At 35.9% G+C, this 21,718-nt stretch overlaps 6 protein-coding genes and 1 non-coding gene across 7 annotated transcripts; 4 read left to right on the top strand and 3 right to left on the bottom strand.

Annotated features, from left to right (window-relative positions):
- LOC104776538 (chaperone protein dnaJ 16) lies at window positions 1,151-4,296 on the top strand. The gene is made up of 10 exons (XM_010500631.2): window positions 1,151-1,645; window positions 1,943-2,066; window positions 2,305-2,387; window positions 2,501-2,612; window positions 2,710-2,814; window positions 2,900-2,950; window positions 3,095-3,184; window positions 3,284-3,392; window positions 3,500-3,702; window positions 3,844-4,296. Exons 1-10 carry the CDS (start codon window positions 1,509-1,511, stop codon window positions 4,138-4,140), a joined length of 1,311 nt encoding a protein of 436 aa, XP_010498933.1. The 5' UTR covers window positions 1,151-1,508; the 3' UTR covers window positions 4,141-4,296.
- On the bottom strand, window positions 4,442-5,626 carry LOC104776537 (peroxidase 6-like). Its single transcript, XM_010500630.1, has one exon. It carries the CDS (start codon window positions 5,556-5,558, stop codon window positions 4,578-4,580), a length of 981 nt encoding a protein of 326 aa, XP_010498932.1. The 5' UTR covers window positions 5,559-5,626; the 3' UTR covers window positions 4,442-4,577.
- LOC104776536 (UDP-glycosyltransferase 74B1-like) lies at window positions 6,212-7,866 on the top strand. The gene is made up of 2 exons (XM_010500629.2): window positions 6,212-6,944; window positions 7,027-7,866. Exons 1-2 carry the CDS (start codon window positions 6,288-6,290, stop codon window positions 7,756-7,758), a joined length of 1,389 nt encoding a protein of 462 aa, XP_010498931.1. The 5' UTR covers window positions 6,212-6,287; the 3' UTR covers window positions 7,759-7,866.
- LOC104776535 (uncharacterized protein YuxK-like) lies at window positions 8,350-10,169 on the bottom strand. Its single transcript, XM_010500628.1, has 3 exons — window positions 9,814-10,169; window positions 9,220-9,387; window positions 8,350-8,909 (listed from the first exon to the last, which is right to left on the bottom strand). Exons 1-3 carry the CDS (start codon window positions 10,085-10,087, stop codon window positions 8,698-8,700), a joined length of 654 nt encoding a protein of 217 aa, XP_010498930.1. The 5' UTR covers window positions 10,088-10,169; the 3' UTR covers window positions 8,350-8,697.
- On the bottom strand, window positions 10,293-12,998 carry LOC104776534. Its single transcript, XM_010500626.1, has 11 exons — window positions 12,869-12,998; window positions 12,281-12,625; window positions 12,032-12,190; window positions 11,846-11,923; window positions 11,691-11,756; window positions 11,490-11,582; window positions 11,263-11,406; window positions 11,071-11,178; window positions 10,878-10,929; window positions 10,710-10,779; window positions 10,293-10,598 (listed from the first exon to the last, which is right to left on the bottom strand). Exons 2-10 carry the CDS (start codon window positions 12,605-12,607, stop codon window positions 10,757-10,759), a joined length of 1,050 nt encoding a protein of 349 aa, XP_010498928.1. The 5' UTR covers window positions 12,608-12,625; window positions 12,869-12,998; the 3' UTR covers window positions 10,293-10,598; window positions 10,710-10,756.
- Window positions 13,092-13,165, top strand: TRNAV-AAC. The gene has a single exon. It is a non-coding gene; the product is annotated as a tRNA-Val (tRNA).
- LOC104776533 (probable mannan synthase 10) lies at window positions 13,654-17,526 on the top strand. Its single transcript, XM_010500625.1, has 10 exons — window positions 13,654-13,842; window positions 13,936-14,274; window positions 14,449-14,547; window positions 14,671-14,923; window positions 15,383-15,493; window positions 15,580-15,716; window positions 16,077-16,190; window positions 16,619-16,818; window positions 16,909-17,100; window positions 17,181-17,526. The coding sequence occupies exons 1-10, from the start codon at window positions 13,777-13,779 to the stop codon at window positions 17,326-17,328; spliced, it is 1,659 nt and encodes a 552-aa protein (XP_010498927.1). The 5' UTR covers window positions 13,654-13,776; the 3' UTR covers window positions 17,329-17,526.

Raw genomic sequence — 21,718 nt, 5'->3', positions numbered from 1 at the left:
AAGCGGTAAAGGGGTCTAGTTCCAATCATTTTCGTAGTAGGAATCTGGTGATCATTTTAATTATAATGTAATAATACGTGTCGATCTCGTGAAGTGAAAGTAACATTTTGAAAACTGCAAATATCTCTTTCTCCAATGTATTTTTTTCTATCTGCAAAAATCAAAGACGGTTAAGTATTTTTTTTAGACATTAGTATTGTATTGTTTTTATACTTAGTTTATACAACAAACTAATCAAAAATATAATATACACACTAACTAGTTTTAAAATGATCCTCGATAAAGCCCAACAAAAGATTTGGCAAGGTTTTATTAGAAAACGAACCCACACATGATGATGAGCCTCTGATTGTGTTGAAGTGTCCTCGTCGACATCGTCCTATATATATTTTCAATTAATAAATCTCTCATATTGTGTGGACCATTTTTTTGAATATATTTGGTAAAATATTCTTCAAAAAGTTGTACACTGATGCAAGCCAGCATCACAGGTCTTTTTGTGATAATAGGACATAAAATAAAATAAAAACTTAATACAATTTTTGACGTTAATAATAGCTAATTAAATTGAATTATGCTGTTTTATTTATATAAAGAATAATTAATTATATTATTTGTAGACTTCAATAGTCAACAACACTGTTTACTACTATTCAACTTTACCTATATAGTAAAATATTTTTTGCTTTTTTACCATATAAGGGTAATTATATTTGAAAAGCATTCCCATATAGGTCACATCCATTTTTTAGACAAAAATCTTAGCTATTCTTGTATCTTTGTGTATGTTATAATAATATCAAAGATATAAAATTCTTATGGTTAAAAAATTAAACCACTCATATAAGTCGGTTATCAGATATTGTTGAAAAATCATAATGTAAAGTTGTAATTGTAACTAAACCTATCCAAACAGAAAACCATACATTTAGATAAATGATTAAAAAAATAAAGGTCATAAATAACTCATATGAGTTGGATTACATTAATGTTAAATTGTTTTTTAATGAATTAATTAGTGTATAAATCTGGAATTAACCTACTGTTGTCTTGCTAAGCGTGAATACTACGCGCCTCCCTATAAAACGTTAAAGATGCCGAAACAAGAAACAACCTGCGGTCCTCTGAAAACTATATCTTTTCACGCGCCGATATCACGCGCCGAACGAACCAGCGCACTGTAGTGGGAAATATATCCTTAGTTTTAAAATTTTCTTCTTCTTCTCTCTCTCTCTCGAACTATTTCTCTCACCTTCCTCTCCTCCGATTTCTCCTTTGACAGTTCAGTCTTATCTCTCTCTCAAAGAATCAGAGATAGATAGATAGAGAGAGAGAGAGGTCTCGTTCTCTTTAGCTCTCTTCCGCCGTCAATTTGAATTTTCCGGTGAGAGAATTGGAGAAATGAAGGAATAAATCGAGATTTTTTTTTTTTTGAAGTGGGATTGAGATTCTTAGGGTTTCTGGTGAGGATTCTTTTGTTGTATGTTGGTTGTGAAGAGGGGGGAGAAATGCCAGGTCATAGATCCAAGTCGGAGAAGAAGGATGCTGATAAGCAGCTCCGTCGAGACCCTTACGAGGTTTTAGGAGTCTTAAGGAACTCTACTGATCAAGAAATTAAGAGCTCTTATCGCAAATTGGCTCTCAAGTAAGTTTTTTCCGATTTGGTTTCTTGTGGGGTGCTTCTTTAGTTTTTGAACATTTGGAAACTCGTAAATTCGTAAAGCTGGGATTAATCTAGGGTTTAGGTTAATAGAGAAGAAAGAAGAACCTTGAATTGAATCGATTTAGGTTACAGGGATGACTCTTGAATTTGGATTTAACTGGATTAGCACAAGGGAGTGTGATGGTTTTGGCCTAGGCTAATTCTCTCTGCACAAGCATTTAGTTACTCGCTCGTCCTGATATCTCTGTGCGGTTCCTAAACTTATATTTGGTGTGACAGGTACCATCCTGATAAGACTGCCAATGACCCGATTGCAGCTGATATGTTTAAGGAAGTCACGTTTTCATACAACATCTTATCTGATCCGGAGAAACGCCGCCAGTATGATTCAGCAGGTTTTGAGGTGAGATTAGAGATTTTACTCTGAACTTTTACCTGATGCAAGAGTTATCTTGTTTGTGTTCTGTGTAATTGTAGTTATCATAATATTAATTAAGGTTAAGATGCTGCTTAAGGCTTGAACGCAAGATTTTCTTGGATTCTCGTCTCTAGTAATACTGCTATATTCTTCTAGCAGCTAATGCTGTGCCAGCATCAACTTTCAGACTTTGCTTATCGCAAAGAGCTTCTTTTTTTCACAGGCTGTTGAAGCAGAAAGCCAAGAGCTGGAGCTAGATCTCTCAAGTTTAGGAGCTGTGAATACTGTGTTTGCAGCTTTGTTTAGGTTTGTTTTTCTTGACGTGGACTTCTGCTCGTTTTCTAAGTCCCTTTTATATAGCTGGATGCAAATTTATTAAATGCAAGCTGATTTATGTTCTGGAACTTCCAATGAAATAGCAAACTTGGTGTGCCAATAAAAACATCTGTATCTGCAACTATTTTGGAGGAGGCTCTTAATGGCAGAGTTTCAGTTGATCCTCTTGTACTTGGACAAGCTGTGTCTAAAAAGGTGTGCTCTGTTAGCCGATGCCTGATTATGATATCATTTGTGTGTGTAATGAGTGTCTATCTCCATATAACTCTCATATGTGCCATGGTTCTTATAGGTTGAAAAGCAATGTGCACACTTTTATGCTGTCACAATAACAGAGGAGGAAGTAAGTGCTGGTCTGGTCTGCAGAGTAGAATCATCTAGCAAAAGCAAATTCAAGGTTGGCTCGACGAAGTCTTTCCTGTCAAACTGATACTGAAATGCCCCAAGTATTGGTAAACTAACATGTGCATCTGCTTGTGCAGTTGCTGTATTTTGATCAAGAGGCCAACAGCGGATTGAGCCTAGCCCTGCAGGTCTGTTGTTATTAACTGAAGTGAAAACAGTCTTTTTCAAAGTGGTTTCATATATCAATTGAATGAATGTGGCGTTACATGTTATATTTCATGTAATGAAAATGGTTGTCCTCTTCTTGTACACTGACTCCCTCGTGGAAACAGGAGGACAGCAGAAGAACGGGTAAGATAACATCTGCTGGAATGTACTTTCTTGGTTTCCCTGTCTACCGGTTGGATCACACAGTTAATTCGGTAGGTTCACTTCACTGTGTTGTTAATATACTGCCGAATGAGTTTCTTTTGGCTATCACTATTTTTTTTTCCTAACACGACTTTATTTTATTGTTCTAGATGGCTCAAGCAAAGGATCCAGAATCTGCCTTCTTTAAAAAGCTTGATGGATTTCAGCAATGTGAAGTTACCGAGCTAAAGGCCGGGACTCATGTCTTTGCTGTCTATGGTCAGTTTTACCGCTTGTAATCTGATTCCCAAATCACTTCTCTCTTTTATATCTTTCTGGATTCAGTACTCGGCTGATCCAACTTGGTGGTCATGTTCCTATTTCAGGTGATAACTTTTTTAAAAGTGTGGGCTACACAATTCAAGTTCTTTGTGCTGCCGCGTTTACACAAGAGAAAGAAGACCTCAGGTCTGTAGAAGCTCAGATCCTCACTAAAAGAGCGGAACTGGCAAAGTTTGAGACAGAGTACAGGGAAGTACTTGTTCAGTTCACCGATATGACCAGTAGATACGCTCAGGAAATGCAATCGGTTAGTTTTTTGTTCTCATGAAATATTTCCATACAACCCATTCGCAGAAAAGAAGATAAGATTTGTCATGACTGAGTAAATTAGAGCATCTATTTTGGGATGGTGAGTTTAGTTTGATTATCTTATGTGTTTTTTTAACAGATCGATGAGCTTCTAAAGCAGAGAAATGAAATTCACTCAGCCTACACAACGATTCCGTTGATGAAGCGGAGCTCGAGCAAGAACAGGCTGAGAAAGAACTCATTCAAGAAGTCAGCGGCTAAGGCGCCTGCTCCAACTGAACGGGAAGAAGATGAAGAGGAAGAGGAAGAGGAAGAAGAAGTAAGCAGCAGACAGAAGAACAAGAAGCCAAATACTTGTGATAAGTCCGAGACACTAAAGAAGAAGAGCAAATGGTTCAATTTACATTTGAAATTGGACAAGAAAAAACCTTGTTAGTTCTTCATCTCTCTCTTTTATAAAAAAAGAAGATTCTTATCCATTATTTTTCTCCCTCATCTTAGGGATCGTGTATCTGTAAATCTTTTGCTAGTTTTCTCCAACTTATCATTAGTATTAGTCAACAATTTTATTTTGATGATTATTACCGTGTCATATTGAACCCTTAATCAAAAACTGCAAATGGATCACAATTCACAAGTATGGAAATTTTGTTACACAGATCACATTAGACTTTTGATAAATTTAGAAAACACATTTTCAATGGTACACAAAATTTGAGGACAGAATTTTTCCCTACCAAGGAGTGATCGATACATTTTCAAAAATTTTATAAACGTTAGCAACTCAACAATCACAAGGCCACTTGGTGAGAAAATAAAATCATGAACTACCAAAATAACATGAAAGCTTTTTTTTTGAAAGTGTGCCCTAATTTAACCCTTGTAGTCATTGTATTGATCACACCGTCTTCTTACTTCACCAAGCTTCCCCGTCTTCACATTCTTCTCACTAACCTTCTCCATGGCCTTCGCAAACGCATCGAAGAACGCGGTTTCGTTCGCCGCGTAAAGATCCACCAGCGACCGCGTCCTGTTATCAAACGCAATCGCGTGATCGGATTGAAGCAACCCGTAACCATGCTTCAAATTCTTGTAATACATATTATCAAATTTCCCAGGGGTGAACACGTCATTGAACGCAGACATCTCTTCGTCCTTGGTGTAATTCGCACACAGCTTCCTCAGCTCCTCCGCGTATTTTGGATTCATTCCCACAGGACCGCTTTCACCGGTTTTGTTAAAGATCCGACTCGCGAACTCTTTGCAATGAGAGAAACCAATCGTGTGTGCACCAACAAGAGCGACCATCTCTTGAACGGTCAAACCACTAGACTCAAAAATCGAAATGATATGATCCATAGTCATGTTAGGACGAGCTAGCTTTCCTTCAACGCGGTTCATATCCGAGACAAGACTATCTTTCCGACCGAACTTGACGTTAACCTTCGTACCTCCGACCATTGTGATCAAGCTACGTGTTGCACCGACGAGAATATCCGAGCAAGAAACGACGTTGGGACATTTCAGCTCGAGGGCGGTTTTTACACGTGTGACTACTTCAAATGCATCTCCAGGGAGAGAGCGGTTGATGTCAGCGTCACGTTCAGAGGTTTTACGTGGAGTTGAAGCAACGAGGATCGATGCGTCGCAGCCATCGACCATGCAATCGTGGAAAAAGAGACGAAGCGTTCCTGCGGCTGTTGTTGGAGCAGCGATCTGTTTATCGGTGACGATTTGGACGAGTGTTTGCTCAAATTCAGGACATGTTTTGCTGTAATAATCAGAAGAGAGATTGGCTAGAAGGAGATACGGAAACGATAAGAGAATAAACAGAGGTAACCCAAAAAATTTCATTGAACAAAGAGGAACAACTATTTTTATTCTTTTTGTTGACTTTATTTTTTTTTGGTAAAATTTCTCCTGGTTTTAATTTCTCTTTTTGATTTGAATTGTTTGTGTGTTGTTCTTTCTTAGCTGTTTTGTGTCGTTTGCTATTTTGAATTCAAAGTTGGTTTTTGTTTAGAATAAACCAAAGGAAGAGAGAGTTTCAAGGAGAAACAGAAAACAAATATTTCACCAAATTGTAAAACCTTTTTTTTAGTCTTCCACGATGATTATAACAGTCAACACAATCCGGTTCCAAAGTCCATTTGACACAGACAAAAAAGTCTCACTAGTCAACATTCACGTCAAAGGGAGTCAAACTTCACAAAGAATCACAATAGGATAATAAAACTATAAACCAAAAGCTTCAAATTAGTTAAAACAAAATTAAACTACTTAAAAAAAATTGTTACAATTACTCCACCAACAAAGAAAATATTAGTAAACTATATTTCACTGATATTTAAGTAATTTATATTTACAGGTTTTGATTTATTAATCTTTTTTGTTACATGATATATAAAATTCCAACAAACACTAGTTAGGTGGCACCAACGCAAAACGTGAATAACGCGAAATTTTAATTCGCACTATATAAACCAAAAACCATATGTCTCTTCTTCTTCAAATTCGCACATCATCATCTCAGTTCCACTTTAAAAACCAAAAACAGAACCAAAACAAAGCTCTGCTACAACAATGGGAGAAGAAACAAAAACCAAACTCAAAGGCCACGTCATCATCTTACCATACCCAGTTCAAGGCCACCTTAACCCAATGATTCAATTCGCTAAACGTCTAGTCTCCAAAACCATCAAAGTCACAATCGCCACCACTACCTACACCGCATCCTCAATCACAACCCCATCACTCCCCGTCGAACCAATCTCCGACGGATTCGATTTCATCCCCATCGCTATCCCTGGTTTCAGCGTCGACACTTACTCCGAATCCTTCAAGCTCCACGGATCCGAAACCCTAACTCGCGTAATCGAGAATCACAAATCCACTGATTCGCCGATCGATTGTTTAGTCTACGATTCGTTTCTTCCTTGGGGACTCGAAGTCGCGAGATCTATGGATGTCTCAGCTGCTGCTTTCTTCACTAACAACCTCACTGTTTGTTCTGTGATGCGTAAATTTTCAAACGGCGAGTTCACTCTCCCCGCGGATCCTAGTTGGGCGACGTTTCGTATCCGTGGCTTGCCGTCGTTGAGTTACAATGAGTTGCCTTCGTTTGTGGGTCGTCACTGGTCTACTCACCCGGAGCATGGGAGGGTTCTTCTGAATCAGTTCCTTAACCATGAAGATGCTGATTGGTTATTCGTTAATGGCTTTGAAGGTTTAGAAACACAAGTAAGTGTTTTTCAATAAAGTTTGAAGATTTTTATAATGTGAGGTTGTTTGATGTTTGGGTTGTTGTGTTTTTGGAATTTAGGATTGTGAAGATGGTGAGTCAGAGGCAATGAGGGCGACGTTGATCGGACCGATGATTCCATCGGCTTATCTTGATGATAGGATAAGAGAGGATAGAGATTATGGTGCGAGTTTGTTGAAACCGAGATCAGAGGAATGTATGGAGTGGTTAGAGACTAAGCCGGTTCAGTCGGTTGTGTTTATCTCGTTTGGTTCGTTTGGGATTCTGTTTGAGAAGCAACTCACGGAGATAGCTAGTGCTTTACGAGAATCGGACTTGAACTTCTTGTGGGTGATTAGAGAAGCTCATATAGCGAAATTGCCGGAAGGGTTTGTGGAGTCGACTAAAGACAGAGCGTTGTTGGTTTCTTGGTGTAACCAACTTGAGGTTTTAGCTCATGAGTCGATAGGTTGCTTTTTGACTCATTGTGGTTGGAACTCGACTTTAGAAGGGTTGAGTTTGGGGGTTCCTATGGTTGGTGTGCCTCAGTGGAGTGATCAGATGAATGATGCTAAGTTTGTGGAGGATGTTTGGAAAGTTGGGTATAGAGCGAAAGAGGAAGCTGGTGAAGGGATTGTGAAGAGCAAAGAGGTGGTGAGGTGTTTGAAAGGAGTGATGGAAGGAGAGAGTAGTGTGAAGATTAGAGAGAGTTCGAAGAAGTGGAGAGATTTGGCTGTCAAGGCAATGAGTGAAGGAGGAAGCTCTGATTGGAGCATTAACGAGTTTATAGAGAGTTTAATGAAGAAACATTGATTTTAACTTTGTAAAACACGGACATATGTATGTGTTTGTTGTGGTTGTATAAGAGAGCATTGTACCGAGATGATTGTGACTCAATAAACCAATTATGATTGTGAACGAGTGTACGTAAAAGAACTTAATATAGTAATCAACACTAGAAAATAAATAAATATTAGTGAGATTACTAAAGTTTATTAAATTGGGAGATGTACCAAACTAGTAATATTGGGCCTTTAATACGCAAAAGGGGCCAAAACAGCAAAAGCCTTTTACGAAGGAGCTTCACATATCCCACATCGGAAGACTGAGAGAGTTGATAGTGGAGACTCCAGTATAAATAGACTACACTCTCTTCAGTATCAACTCACGCAGCCATGTGGTGAGCACAAAGCGAACTATTCTTTCGCCTTTTACTAAAGAATACCGTGTGCTCTCCACGCTAAGTGGCATACGCCTATTTTTGGAGGGATCTGCCTTCGGGCGGACCCAACAGTTAACTAGTCTAAAGTATTTAGTCTCTCAGACGATGAGAGATTACAGATTTAAAGTTGAGTCTGAAGATATTTGGTATGCAAGAAGTATAAAAGAAAATTGAATCCTCAATTTGTTTGCCAGATCTCTTCATTTGGATTTGAAGTTGTGTTAGCAAAATTCTAAACATTTACTTTTACAACACCTTGTCCAGAAATCAGAAAATTCACCAATTTGAATTAAGAAGTTCGTGCCCAAACTTATAAGTGTTAAAGTATTATAAGTAACAACAAAGATTATGCTGAATTAGCTACGGAGGTTGTTAATCCTTTGTGATTACTGTTCAGAAACCTAAACACAAACCTAATAAGCTTTGGTTCTTGGACAATTACCTCTAGTTACATTCCCTTATAGCTAACCTATATCCAAACTCCAAATCATTCAAAAGGGTCAACATTAGCTTCTTTCCAAGGGTCGTCATTAGCTTCGATCATTGAGTTCATCTCGGTCTATAAACCGCTCCAACATCTCTTTGTCTTTCAGAACCAAGCAATCCTCAGCTTTTCCAAACCAGTCATACCGGTGCTTTGCCACGTAGTCATACACTGAGTCTCTTAGAGGAGTGGGAACTATGGAGAAAGCATTCAATGCTGAATAAGGCAGAGGTAAGTACGATACCACTCGGAGTGCAGCTGCATAGTGTGTCAATAGATGCAGAATTAAAAAGGTCAAATCCATGCTTTGGTTACTGATCTATGAATTATATAGTAATGACTAATGAGTAACATCCAAAAGAATATTAACCAAACGTTTACTAATGAGTATACATCCAATAAAATATGGAATCCATAAAACAAGTCGGGCATACTCAAACTAGGCGAAGTTCATCTCTTGGTAACTTAAAAAGACCTACTTCTCAGTGGAGATGTTTTCAGCTGAATCTTACCAAACTCTTAACTGTGAAACTTGAATGCATTTTGTGTTAAAAGAATATTTACATACCGGTAGATGCCTGATGGTAATACCCGAGACCTTCAATGAAGAGAAAACGCTTCTGAACATCCTCTCTAGTGACACCACTCACTTCTAGATAAGGCTCAGCTGCTTTAGACTGAAGGCAACAGAATTTGATCTTCCTGTACTTATCAGCTTTGATTATCCACTTGACACCTACGTTGAACAAAATTACTCAAATTCAAATTAAAGAATTCAATCTAGAACACAATGCTTCTTAGAATACTAAAATCCTCTACCACAATTACTCCAAACCAATGCTAATTACAAAAATATTTCCTCTTTAAGAGATGTTTCAAATTTTCTAACTACAAATATTTATAGTGCAAGTGAAATCAATGTGATAAGAACAACGAACACTGCAAATCTTCTTCTTCTTCTTCCAGAACTCGGAAAAATCAATTGAATCGGAAAGACCCTAAAATCCCAAATCTGTTGTTTCCCCCATTTCGTCGAACAAAACTAAAAATCAAAGCGAGACTAGACCACGACCAGATCAATTTAATAAACCTCTAACACGATCCTTGAGGAAACGGCTTTGTTCTATTCTAAGCTAAAAGAAGGAAACAGAGAGAATGGTACCTCCATGGCAAAGATGACAGACTCCGTCGTACACAACGACACGTGGCTGGAGGCTACCAGGCATAATCGCCGGAATCGCAGTCGGCGAATCAGTTGGGTCCGAGTACGCAATAGCTTCATCGGTGTCAATCTCAGCCGTCGTACGGGAAATAGCTCCGGGAGACAAAGTCGGCGACGGAGTAGAGAAGTAAACCGATGAATAAACCGATCTACGGTGGAGAAAACTTCCCAGAATAGACCTGGGTTTCAAAATCCGAAGCGCCTTCGTCAACATTCTAGAAATCTTCTTCGCATTTTGCTTTTTTTTTTCTTTTTTTTTTTTCTGGGCAAAGAAAGAAACAGTAAAGAGGCGTTCAACTAAGAAAGAACTGTACTTTGCTTGAGCTCCAAGTCGGGCGAAAGGTTCAATGCAAAATAATTTATGGGCTTATATTTTATCATATTTTGGGCCTGATTGATGGCAACTTAAGCCCACTTGATTAAAAAAATACGACCGTGCCGATATATCAAACTTGACGCGAGGAAGCAAGTGTGTGCATTACAACTCCGACTAGAAGGTACAAAAGAATCTGAATAGAAGAACTGTGCTTGTAAGAATGAGGGAGCAAAGCTTAGGAAAAAGTTAGAACGATGGAAAAAATCATCTACTGAAGAAAAGAGTATACAAAATGATGGATGTGTCAGTTTCTGCTGTTCTCTGGGTGCTCCGACACTGTTTGCATACACCTCTCTCTCTCTCTATGTGCTCATTCTGGTTCAATACCAGTTTCTAGTGGCTAGTGTAACTGCATGAAAACAGAGATTTTGTAACACAAGCTAAGATGCTGTTTTCTAATGAAACAATGAATACTTTTTCTTAGGCTATTTAGATCTGTATGTGGTGTGGAACAACAAACCCAAAATTCTTGTATATTCGTTTACTGATGATAAGTATATAAGCTCTTCACGCCACTTCAACTTCTCCTTCTGTTTATGATGTGAAGCACAAGTTTTAGTTAGCTTTCTGTATTATGATGACTTAAAATGATCAAAACGCAGAAAAAAGGGAGACTAGGTTGTCTAACCGGGAAGGCGGACAGCCAAGTTTGCTTGTTCATCCGCATCAGCGTTTAAATTCTGTAAAGAAAAGTGTCAACAATGGCAGAAACTCATATTAGAAAAAGAGAATCGAGGAATCTTGCTTTCAAGCACTAGATGAGAACTACGAGATATATCATTCATTTACACAGAAAGAGGGAGATGAACATAGACACATACCCTTAGTACATGACTGATCTCGAAAGAGACACATTTGTCGCAAAGTTGTTTTGCTTCCTTGTGGAGCTTTGAGAGTACCTCATGGTTTACCTTCCATTTACCTTTGATCTGTTGTTCTCAGAAAGAATTGACAAAATGAGAAGAGAAAAGCATATATGATTCATCAAATTACCTAATTATAGCTTGACAAACCTGCATACAAACCAGCTTGGAGTCACCTCTCACTTTAATTTTCTTGTAACCTTTCTCAACAGCATACTTCAATCCTAGGATTAACGCGTGGTATTCTGCTGCATTGTTTGTGGCAATTCCTAAACCTTGACGCAGTCTACAAATCTGATTTCAGAGAAAAAATTGATACATTTAGATACAGAACTGCATTCTTCAGTTAGTAACAGTGATTCAAAAACGATACATACCAAGCTTCCGTCCTCATTTTTCAGTACCGCTGCTGCCCCAGAGAGACCGGGATTTCCCTTTGATGCACCATCAAAATCAATAAAGCAAGTTTCCTACCATAAAGAGTGGAAAAAGAAACATACCAACTTGAGCAAAAAAATTATGCATCCAGTCCACTGAAACTACGAATAATGATAAATACAAACATAATCACAACTCACTTCTGGGGAAATACTAGCAACCTTTTCCAAAGGATCAACTGACATAGAAGCTGATGGAAGCTGATCCTGGAAAAAAAAAGAATACTTAACAATGAGCTTAGTCGCTTTGTCTCATAATCACTTAAACTTCAAAAACTCTTGTTCTTATAGCTTACTATTTTGTTGTCTTGAGTTCTATCTATCGACTTCATCTCTGAGGTATCTTTTTCTTCAGATACTTTGACATTAGGCTCCTAGAGAAGAAGTTTAAAAGGGAGACAGTTACCAACTCTACAGTTCAAAATCTCACATCACGTATCACGACAATTGCAGATAGAGGAAACACACAGTATTATTAATACCTGGAAAATACATGGAGTGAGAGCACCAAAGATATCATCTTTCAAGTCTGAAGCTCTAATACTGTAGAGTGGCTTCTTCAGCCCAACAGAAGAAAGATACTCCTCCGCATCTTTAGGCAACGAGTATCCTTTATAAACACTAACCGGAGGATCAAACACCTGACATTTTAAACAAACAAGAAACAACCATTTATATCATATTCCCATCCAAGAGAAACTATATAATATACACAAGATATGTATACTCACAGATGATCCAACTTGAGCTTGACAATCACTAAAATCCTTGTAAATTCCAATAACATCACCCTTCCGAACAACGAAAAACGCGTCCTTTTCTTTATCAGCAACAGAGACAACGGTTGAGGAAGACATCTTGGATTTACCAGACTTTGATCTCGAGGAAAAGAAATGAACTTTAGATAGTCCAAAGGCAGACACACTTGCAGGCTTTAAACAGGATTGTGAAGGCGTATAGAAGAAGCATTGGTTCCATGGAATCTGAGAAGTGACATAGCTAGATCTCTTAAGTATCCCCAAGGAAATGTATGAACGCGCATGAGACAAGCAGTTCATAACAATGTAGTCGCCACACTGTAAAAAGGACACAACTTTATTTAGAGAGAGAGAGAGAGAGAGATAAGAACAAATTGTAAGAAGTTCAAAACGCCAAAATCAAAACTTGAAGAATTCAATAGATTTATGAGAGGTTTATGGCGAACCAAGAGAGAAATTGAAAGCCCGAGAATGCATCGAAGAAATCAGATAGAGAAAGCATGAACTGGGAGCAGGATTGAGTAAGAAAACAAATTCGTAAAGTCAAATTCAAAATCTTACCAAGCACACACAGGGACTCGAATCTCTCGATTAATTGATCAGTTACTAATGCTAAAAACTGTGGCTGAGCTCTTTCCGGTGAGGAAGGAACTCGGTGGGTTTAAGCTGGGTTTTGCTCTCAAATCATCAAGTTAGGGTCAATGACTCAATGGTCGGTTTGATTTAGGCATCGTAAATGTGTATAAAATAGATATATTTTAATAATGTAGAAATTGAACAAATAGGTTTCGTGGTGTAGTTGGTTATCACGTCAGTCTAACACACTGAAGGTCTCCGGTTCGAACCCGGGCGAAGCCATTTAATTTTTCTTTTTTTGTTCTTAATTTTCTTACAAATAATAAAAAAGGCTTAGTTAGTAGACACAATAAAAATTTAAAAATGCAATTCCATGAGATCCGTACATTATTGGTATCTCTAGTCTTTGCTTCTTATTTCTATATATATTTTTGATAATAATTCTGGCCATTGTTATGATCAGTCATCAGTGTCGATGTCAACCTAGTACAATTGCAAAATTCTTCACGTGATAATTACGGAGAAAAAAAAGACAGTGATAGGAGTTAAAAAAAAAAAAAAAAAAAACCATTTTGTTCTTACTTGATAATAATTCAAAAACAAAGACACTTTTTTTTTTGTTCTTTTACTTTTGTGTGGTTTCAAGTTGATAATAGTACTAATGCTCGTGAGTCATCAGCATCTTCTCCAAACAATCAGCAACGTACATTATTACACTATTAGTGTAAACGACAAGTCTAGGACCATCCAAGATTAAAACCACCCACGAAAGAGGGAAAAAAAAACAAAGAAGTATGTATATGCTCCTATATCTTATAGATGGGATGCACCACTGAATCAGAATCTCTCAAAGTAAGTAAGTCTCTGATGAGCTTAAACTAGAGACAAAGAAAATGAATACGTTTCTGAAGTCACTCATCTTCTTACAAGATTCATGTCTTGCTTTCCTCTCTCTACTGGTAATTATTAAGACCATCTCATATTTTTTCTTTATGATCACTCGCTCTGTTTCTCTGCTCTGAGAATAGTTTCTTCTTTTGTGTGCTGAGAAGTTCCATGGAGGGAGTTCTGAAGATGTAAATACAGGTCCAAAGAAGCTTGAAGCAACCATAAACGGTGTGAAGATAAGTATCGACACGACATGGACACGACGATTGAGGAGTTTGCTCATAGTTCCCATTTTCAAGTCTTTGGTGGCTTTTTGTTTGATTATCTCCGTCTTAGTTTTCGTAGAAGGTATATACATGAACCTTGTAGTGCTCTACGTCAAGTTGTTTAAGCGAAAACCCGAAAAAGTCTACAAATGGGAGCCGATGCCGGAGGACATCGAGCTCGGACATGAGACATACCCCATGGTCCTTGTACAAATCCCAATGTACAACGAAAAAGAGGTATATATATACATGTATTTTCTATATTATATCATGGACGTACGGAGTACGGACTCATTAAGTATTTCAGAAAACTAATTGACAACAATCTAACGATTTAGGGTTTTTTATATACTATAAATTATCTTTGTACATTTATAAATGCAAGATTCCTAACATGTTGTTAACTCGCAGGTTCTTCAATTATCTATAGGTGCTGCATGTAGACTAATATGGCCGATGGACCGCCTAATTATTCAAGTTTTAGATGATTCCACTGATCAAACCATCAAGGTCTTGCTGCTAAGCAATTCTAGTCGATTTATTGGACACACACATATATATATATATACATATATATGAAGTATATATATGTATTAATTTAAGATAACTAATGTGGAGAGAATTGAATTTCAGGAGCTGGTAAACACAGAGTGTGCAAAATGGGAAAGCAAAGGCGTAAATATTAAGTGTGAGAGGAGAGACAACAGAAATGGCTATAAAGCCGGAGCTCTTAAACAAGGCATGAAGCACAACTACGTGAAGCTATGCAACTATGTTGTCATCTTCGACGCAGACTTCCAACCGGAGCCTGATTACCTCCAACGCTGTGTCCCCTTTCTCGTTCACAACCCTGAGGTCGCTCTAGTTCAAGCCCGATGGAGATTCAGTACGTTGATTATGGTAGAAAATTTAACATATATTATATATTAACAACTATTAAGTATTAATAACAAGTTTAAGACTATAAATATTTGTAAATTTTCAACTCAAAACCAATGGGAAATAAATGTTGTCACTTAGACCAAATTTAGAGTGAGTGGGATTGCTAATGCTCCTCCCCTCACAATAAAAAGTCTTCTACCCCGACCATATTCATTTAGACCAAATCCACTCTAAGATCGAATACTAATTTTGGATCGACGAAACAATTTGACATTGAAATAAAATTCATAATTTTATTTTTTTTATCTCAGAATTGAAAAATAGTTGGTTATAATAATTTGAATGAGTTATTCTGGTGTACGTAACAATATGTACACGTTAGGTCCTTTACATATTTCGGCATAATTGAAAATCCTAATAGTCTTCAAACTGAGTGATTGTGTGTGTGTGGGGTCCAAAATAGTGAACGCAAACAAGTGTTTGATGACGAGGATGCAAGAGATGTCCCTCAACTACCACTTCATGGCAGAGCAAGAATCTGGATCCACTAGACATGCCTTCTTTAGCTTCAATGGTGCATTTCTTTATGATCACTTGTTTTAAATATCGATGTATTCTTTAATTTTATTACATAAATGTGGTTTGGTGTATCTCTTACAGGAACTGCAGGTGTATGGAGAATGGCCGCAATGGAAGAAGCTGGAGGATGGCATGACCGGACCACCGTAGAGGACATGGACTTGGCCGTTCGGGCTGGTCTACTCGGCTGGAAATTTGTCTTTCTCAATGACCTCACGGTAGATTTTTATATATCCCTGCCTACTAATTGTAATAAAGTATATAAGCCCTATATAAATTATAAACACTCATCGCATCTTGTATACATTATATATGTAACTGTTAGATACCCTACATAGGTTAGATATCCAACATTACGTAATACGTAGTGCTTTGTAAATCTATATTATAGACACTCACACGTACCTTTTTGAACCAAAGTTTTTGTGGTAGATTTTATTGAATTTGGTTACCTGACCAAGTTTGTGATAAAGTTCAAATCAGTGACACTCTCGTAGTGATGCATTCACAAGTGTTTCTATCAAAATAATTATTAGGTTATAATCATTAAATTATGTACACCTACACTGACTTTGTAGGTGAAAAGCGAGCTACCAAGCAAATATAAGGCTTTTAGATTCCAGCAACATCGATGGTCTTGTGGTCCAGCTAATCTCTTCAGGAAAATGATTATGGAGATTATTCGCAATAAGGTCCATCCCTTCAGTTTATTAATTTCAATTTTAACAAAAACGTGCCCACTATTTTTTTTTCTTTGTCTTACATGCCCAACAACTTTGTTTTTTTGTCTATCGTGATACAATATGTATAGACAAACATGCCATGTGATGTGAGGCTGACGTACATTTTCTTTTGTTTTGATTGGTCACTTATCTATCCATGATGGGATTGGTTTTTTCTTTTGTTATGTTTTAAGTTTTAACTAATCGCCAAATCATCAGCTGATGGGTTAGATTTAGAAATTCGTTTTGGTTCAAATTAGTATTATTTGGTTCGGGTTAGTTAAACTAAGTCGTATTAAAGATTGATTAGTATTATTTTGTGACCTTTTAAGCAAATTAATAAATTAAATGTAGTGAGTAGACGTCTAACCTTTACAAATCTATGTAACAATGAACAGAGAGTGACGATTTGGAAGAAGTTATATATGATGTATAGCTTCTTTTTCTTGCGGAAGATCATAGTCCACTGCTTTACTTTCTTCTTCTACTGTGTTATTCTTCCTACAAGTGTCTTCTTCCCCGAAGTCAACATTCCAGCTTGGTCAACTTTCTACGTTCCCTCTATGATAACTCTCTGCATCGTCATTGCGACACCAAGGTTCGTGCTACTTTGTAATTCATCTTGATCGATAAATATGTCACTAATTGAATAAATCATTTACTATATATGCATTATCGAGTTTTGTAGATCATTCTACCTTGTGATATTTTGGATCTTATTTGAGAACGTAATGTCTATGCATCGGACTAAGGGAACTTTCATCGGCATACTCGAAGGAGGAAGAGTGAACGAATGGGTTGTAACTGAAAAATTAGGAGATGCCCTTAAGACTAAGTTACTTCCTCGAACTGGTAAACCTCGTAACGGATTCTTTGAAAGGTATAATAAACTAATTTGCCTAATCATATATTATGAACAAACTAGACATAGAATTGATAAGAGAGTTTGGTTGGTCGCAGAGTAAACTCCAAGGAGATAATGGTGGGGACATACATATTGTGTTGTGCTTGTTATGGACTTGCCTTTGGGAACACATTCTTATATCTCTATCTTTTCATGCAAGCGGTTGCTTTTCTCGTTTCCGGTGTTGGCTTTGTCGGAATTTAAAAAATCGATCACATTTATAGATCAATGTTGGTTCCTAATCAATTAGTTAATTCATGCTTGATTACCCATTCTCAAGCTAATCGTGTTAATTAGTCTGATAAATATCTAGATATTTTGTCTAGCTAGATGGGTTAACATCAGTTGAATATCTTGTGTATTGAATAAGATGGTGTTATACAGTTTTGATTACCATGATCATTTTAGATTCAATAGTGTTCTGGTGGTAATTAGTGTACATTGAAGAATCACATACGTGACTAGACAACTCACCCGAGCATGTATTTCTTTGTGTTCATAATTATCTTATTTGGGAGTTGTGCATATTGAAATCCTTAACTTTTATATGCTATTTATATAGAAAATAATATGTTCCAAAATGCAAAGAATATATATCAAGCATCATCAACAACGTGTGCATATAGAAGCTAAATTAAAGATTTCTCGTCTGACTCTATTCATATTAAACTCCCACGCATAAGAAAAATCAAAAACTCATATAAAGTATGAAATTCAGTAAAACATATATAAATTAATAAAAGAGAAATTCCTTTAAATACCACTAAAAAAGTTTTTTTTCCAAAAATACCACATTTTAGTTTTTGTTTTTCCAAAAATACCACAAAAGTTTTTTTTTCCAAAATTACCACAAACACAAAAAATTGATTTTTAAGGATGTAGAATTTTTTTTTTAAGTTTGGGTTGGCACATTTAGTTTTAGGGTATAGTTTTTAGGGGTAGAGTTTAGTATTTAGAATTTAGGAATTAGTTTTTAGTATTAGAAATTTAATTCAATTATGTGGTATTTTTGGAAAAAAAATTACATTTTAGTGGTATTTTTGTAAAAAAAAACTAAATTATGGTATTTTTGGAATAAAAACATATTTCAGTGGTATTTATGACAATTGCCTTTAATAAATACTATAAATTGATAAATTTTGCTGGTTCCGAGTCGAGCCAGTATAAAAAAATAACAAAACTCAATAAGATAATATTTTTTTTTGAAATCCCCATGTAAATTATAGTCTCAATATTATTATAAATTAATAATCATGTAAATATATATATTTATATATACATGCTGATATAATAATGTATGATTTAAAATTTTGAATTTTTTCCATGACCTTATATCTATAAAACAACTGTTATGTTATATTTTTAAACTATAATAATATAAAATAATCTATAACATGTCATAAAAATAGCTCAATTTTTTTCTAAATTTTTCAATTTCTATATTTGCATCATTTTCATTTTGATAGTTTATAAGTTATTTAAATATGACAATTGATATTATTATTCATAAATTTGAATTTTTATATGTCATTTGTATAAGTGAATTTGTTTATAGTATTTGTAATTTATTGTCAATAACTTTTTTCTTAAAACTAATAATACAACATCCGAAAGTTTAATCTTATTTTGCTAAAATTGTCTCAGTTTATAATTTTTTAGAATTTAAACAATTAAAATATCTATTTACACTATAAAATAATAAATATTAATTTATAAGTAAATTAATATTACTATAAATTAATAAAATTATATGGTCCCAACATTATTAATTTATAAAGGTTTTACTGTAAACTAAATTTAAAAATCAATCACATAAAAGTAAATAGATAAATAACAAAAGGTAAAGCCATTATATATTACAAATCCAACACTATAAGAAAAAAACAAAAACCAAAAAACTCATATAAATATAAAAGAATATTTTAAATATCAAGAGCAAATCTCACATAACGAAATATATAACTAACAAAGATGTAAAGTCAATATTATATATCAGAGCTGACTTGTTGTTCATGAATATTTGTACAAACATAACACGTATTCATATTCCATGATTGGATAAACTTATTTTGCTTGAAGTAATTTTTTTTTGGATTCATTTACAACATTTTTGAAGCTTGATTCAAATGATATTGATTGATGCAGTATATTTCGGTCAATTAAATTATTAATCCACAATCTGCATTAATCAACTCACTAAAAATACACAAAGTTGCTTAATCTATCCTTAACATGAATTGGTTTGTTGTAACAGTATTAACTAGCAATACAAATTAAAGAAAAGAAACAGAACACAACTAACAATAAACTTTAAATCAAGATTAAACAAGTGAACCTTGGGCAAGGTAATTGACTTGGGAGATAGCTAACCAATCCTAAATGTCCAAGCAACAATCAAGAACAATCCTATGGCTAAGAACACTAATGCAAATCAATCCATTTCCATGGTAGAGATTCCTATGCTAATCAAGTGATAATCAACTTTTTCCAAAGGCAATCACAAAGCTAGCATGCATTAAAAACAAGTATTAATACCATTAAGCACCCTAATCATCAATTTCCATTGGCTAGAAGTGCAAAGCCCTTGAATAGTTTGGTTCAGAAATTTCATCAAACACCTTCTGGGCAATGGAAATCCTAATGTCTAGATTCAAGCTTTATCAAAGCTTTCTAGCATTATTAACACTAAACAAGATTGGAAACACATAAATAAGACTCTAGACATCAAAGATCAATCATCTATCTCCCTAATCTACCTAGCCCAAAGTTCTAATGATCTACTCACTCATCATAATGATCACACAAAGGAAAGAGTTTGATCTTTGTGAAATCATAATAAGAGATTATAGATTAAGAGATTTGAAAGAGAAATTGCTATTAAAAACTTAGAAGTACTCAATCATTCAACAAACCAAGAGTAAATAAGCTTAAAAACTCTCAGTGTCTGCTAAACAAGAGATAAACAAAAAGATAAGCAAAAGATAAGAGATAAGTCTCCCCTTAATAGGGTTAGAGTATTTATAGCAAAATAAAAGGGAGCAGGGTCAACCCAGTTCAAACAGGGTCAAACCTGGATCAAAACTAAAACAAGTGTGGTGATGGTCTCACACGGCCATGCTTTGACCGATTGAGATGGCCGATTGGGATGGCCGGGCACACTTTGGCCGATGGTGGTGAGCGCTAGTGTAAACAGTGTTTTCTCTTCTTGAGCTCCATCGGCCATGGCTTGGCCGATTGATGAGGTCGCGTGGTTCCAACGGTCATGGCTTGGCCGATTGAGCTTGGCCGCGTGTGGCTCCTATCTTCACTCTGGCTGTATATACATTCACTCAAACAGGTATAACTCTTTACACGCACATCTGATTGGCCTGAAATCACCTCCATTGCAAAGCTTACTCAATTTCCAATAATTGAGATGAAGAACTCTGGAGCTAAATCCCAAAGAAAAGTCTTCATACGAGTCGATCTTTGAGGGACTGCAAACTGGTTCCGAATCATCAATCATCTTGTGTGCATCCAAATGTGTGTCTTCCATTATATTGCTAATTATTGACTTATTTGGCTCCAAAACACACTTTCCTTGTAAATCTCTACTCCGTCATCTGAGATAACAAACTTGATGTAAAATGCAACCTAAACAACCTAAATGCTCATGAATATGCACAAAACAATGAAGAATTAAGCTCTAAAGTTACATAAAAACACAAGATATCAGATATCAAGTAGCAACCTCAATGATCATTGTTATATATTTATCTTTTCATGCAAACCTTTAGCCGGATCACTCAAAAGACCTTCTTATTCATGCTTGAGGTAATATAACATTTAGAATTTAAAATTTGCAGCACAAATTTAATTGTTTGTTTGAATTTTGCAGAACAAGGATCTCGATATGACTATCGAGTTTATGAAACTAAAGGTCCAAGTACTTCACATAAGAAAGTCGGTTAAACAAGCATGAGGTAATGTATTTAATAGTTTTTTTTTGTTGTTGCAATTATGATTGTTTGGTTTTTTTTTTATGTTTATGTAGGCCTTATCACTCCTATCAGAGCATGAAGATGCTGAGCAAGATATGCAGATTGATACTAAGAGGGTGGGCATCCTTCATTAGTTTTGGGTTGAAATGAGTTGCTCCACTTTTTATTTCTAACTAGTTTTAAACACGTTTTTTTTTTTTTACATTTGTCTTCTTTTGCTTTTTTTTGATGGATTTGCAGGTTTTCGTCAATCCTGCTGAGCAAGATTCACCCGAAAGCATGCCAGAGGTATGCATGTTTGGGTTGAAATGAGCTGTAACGTCTCTCATCATTTGCTATCATTTGCTACCTTTTGATCATGGTTTTGCTTTGCAGTTTCATCCTCTCAGCGTTGCTGCTTGGCAAGAACTCCAAAGGATCACTCCAGAAACCTTCTTATTCATGCTTGAGGTAAGATAATATGTTGATAACATTTTGAATTTAAAATTTGCAGCACCAGGATAATTGTTTGTTAAAATTAGGCAAAACAAAGATCTCGATATGGCTTGGTTTAATAGTTTAACAAGTCCAAATTGAGGTAATGTGTTTAATAGTTTTTTTTTTTTTTTTTTTTT

Source organism: Camelina sativa, chromosome 3 (genome assembly GCF_000633955.1).
Source record: "Camelina sativa cultivar DH55 chromosome 3, Cs, whole genome shotgun sequence".
Classification (NCBI taxonomy): Eukaryota; Viridiplantae; Streptophyta; class Magnoliopsida; order Brassicales; family Brassicaceae; genus Camelina; species Camelina sativa.
Note: the sequence above shows the minus strand (reverse complement) of the source record. Positions and strands in the feature narration are given on the sequence as shown.

Bases quoted from the DNA above. Each gene is read 5' to 3' on its own strand.
- LOC104776538 (XM_010500631.2), top strand. From the start codon at position 1,509: ATGCCAGGTCATAGATCCAAGTCGGAGAAGAAGGATGCTGATAAGCAG. The intron at 3,185-3,283 runs GTAGGTTCACTT...TTATTGTTCTAG, and splicing joins TGGATCACACAGTTAATTCG to ATGGCTCAAGCAAAGGATCC. The intron at 3,393-3,499 runs GTCAGTTTTACC...TTCCTATTTCAG, and splicing joins TCATGTCTTTGCTGTCTATG to GTGATAACTTTTTTAAAAGT.
- LOC104776537 (XM_010500630.1), bottom strand. From the start codon at position 5,558: ATGAAATTTTTTGGGTTACCTCTGTTTATTCTCTTATCGTTTCCGTAT.
- LOC104776536 (XM_010500629.2), top strand. From the start codon at position 6,288: ATGGGAGAAGAAACAAAAACCAAACTCAAAGGCCACGTCATCATCTTA. The intron at 6,945-7,026 runs GTAAGTGTTTTT...TTTGGAATTTAG, and splicing joins TTGAAGGTTTAGAAACACAA to GATTGTGAAGATGGTGAGTC.
- LOC104776535 (XM_010500628.1), bottom strand. From the start codon at position 10,087: ATGTTGACGAAGGCGCTTCGGATTTTGAAACCCAGGTCTATTCTGGGA. The intron at 9,388-9,813 runs GTACCATTCTCT...TGTTCAACGTAG, and splicing joins CTGTCATCTTTGCCATGGAG to GTGTCAAGTGGATAATCAAA. The intron at 8,910-9,219 runs GTATGTAAATAT...CACACTATGCAG, and splicing joins TTACCATCAGGCATCTACCG to CTGCACTCCGAGTGGTATCG.
- LOC104776534 (XM_010500626.1), bottom strand. From the start codon at position 12,607: ATGAACTGCTTGTCTCATGCGCGTTCATACATTTCCTTGGGGATACTT. The intron at 11,583-11,690 runs GTGAGTTGTGAT...TCTTTATGGTAG, and splicing joins TTGCTAGTATTTCCCCAGAA to GAAACTTGCTTTATTGATTT. The intron at 11,179-11,262 runs GTTTGTCAAGCT...TGAGAACAACAG, and splicing joins CCAAGCTGGTTTGTATGCAG to ATCAAAGGTAAATGGAAGGT.
- LOC104776533 (XM_010500625.1), top strand. From the start codon at position 13,777: ATGAATACGTTTCTGAAGTCACTCATCTTCTTACAAGATTCATGTCTT. The intron at 14,924-15,382 runs GTACGTTGATTA...GGTCCAAAATAG, and splicing joins TCAAGCCCGATGGAGATTCA to TGAACGCAAACAAGTGTTTG. The intron at 16,191-16,618 runs GTCCATCCCTTC...AACAATGAACAG, and splicing joins TGGAGATTATTCGCAATAAG to AGAGTGACGATTTGGAAGAA.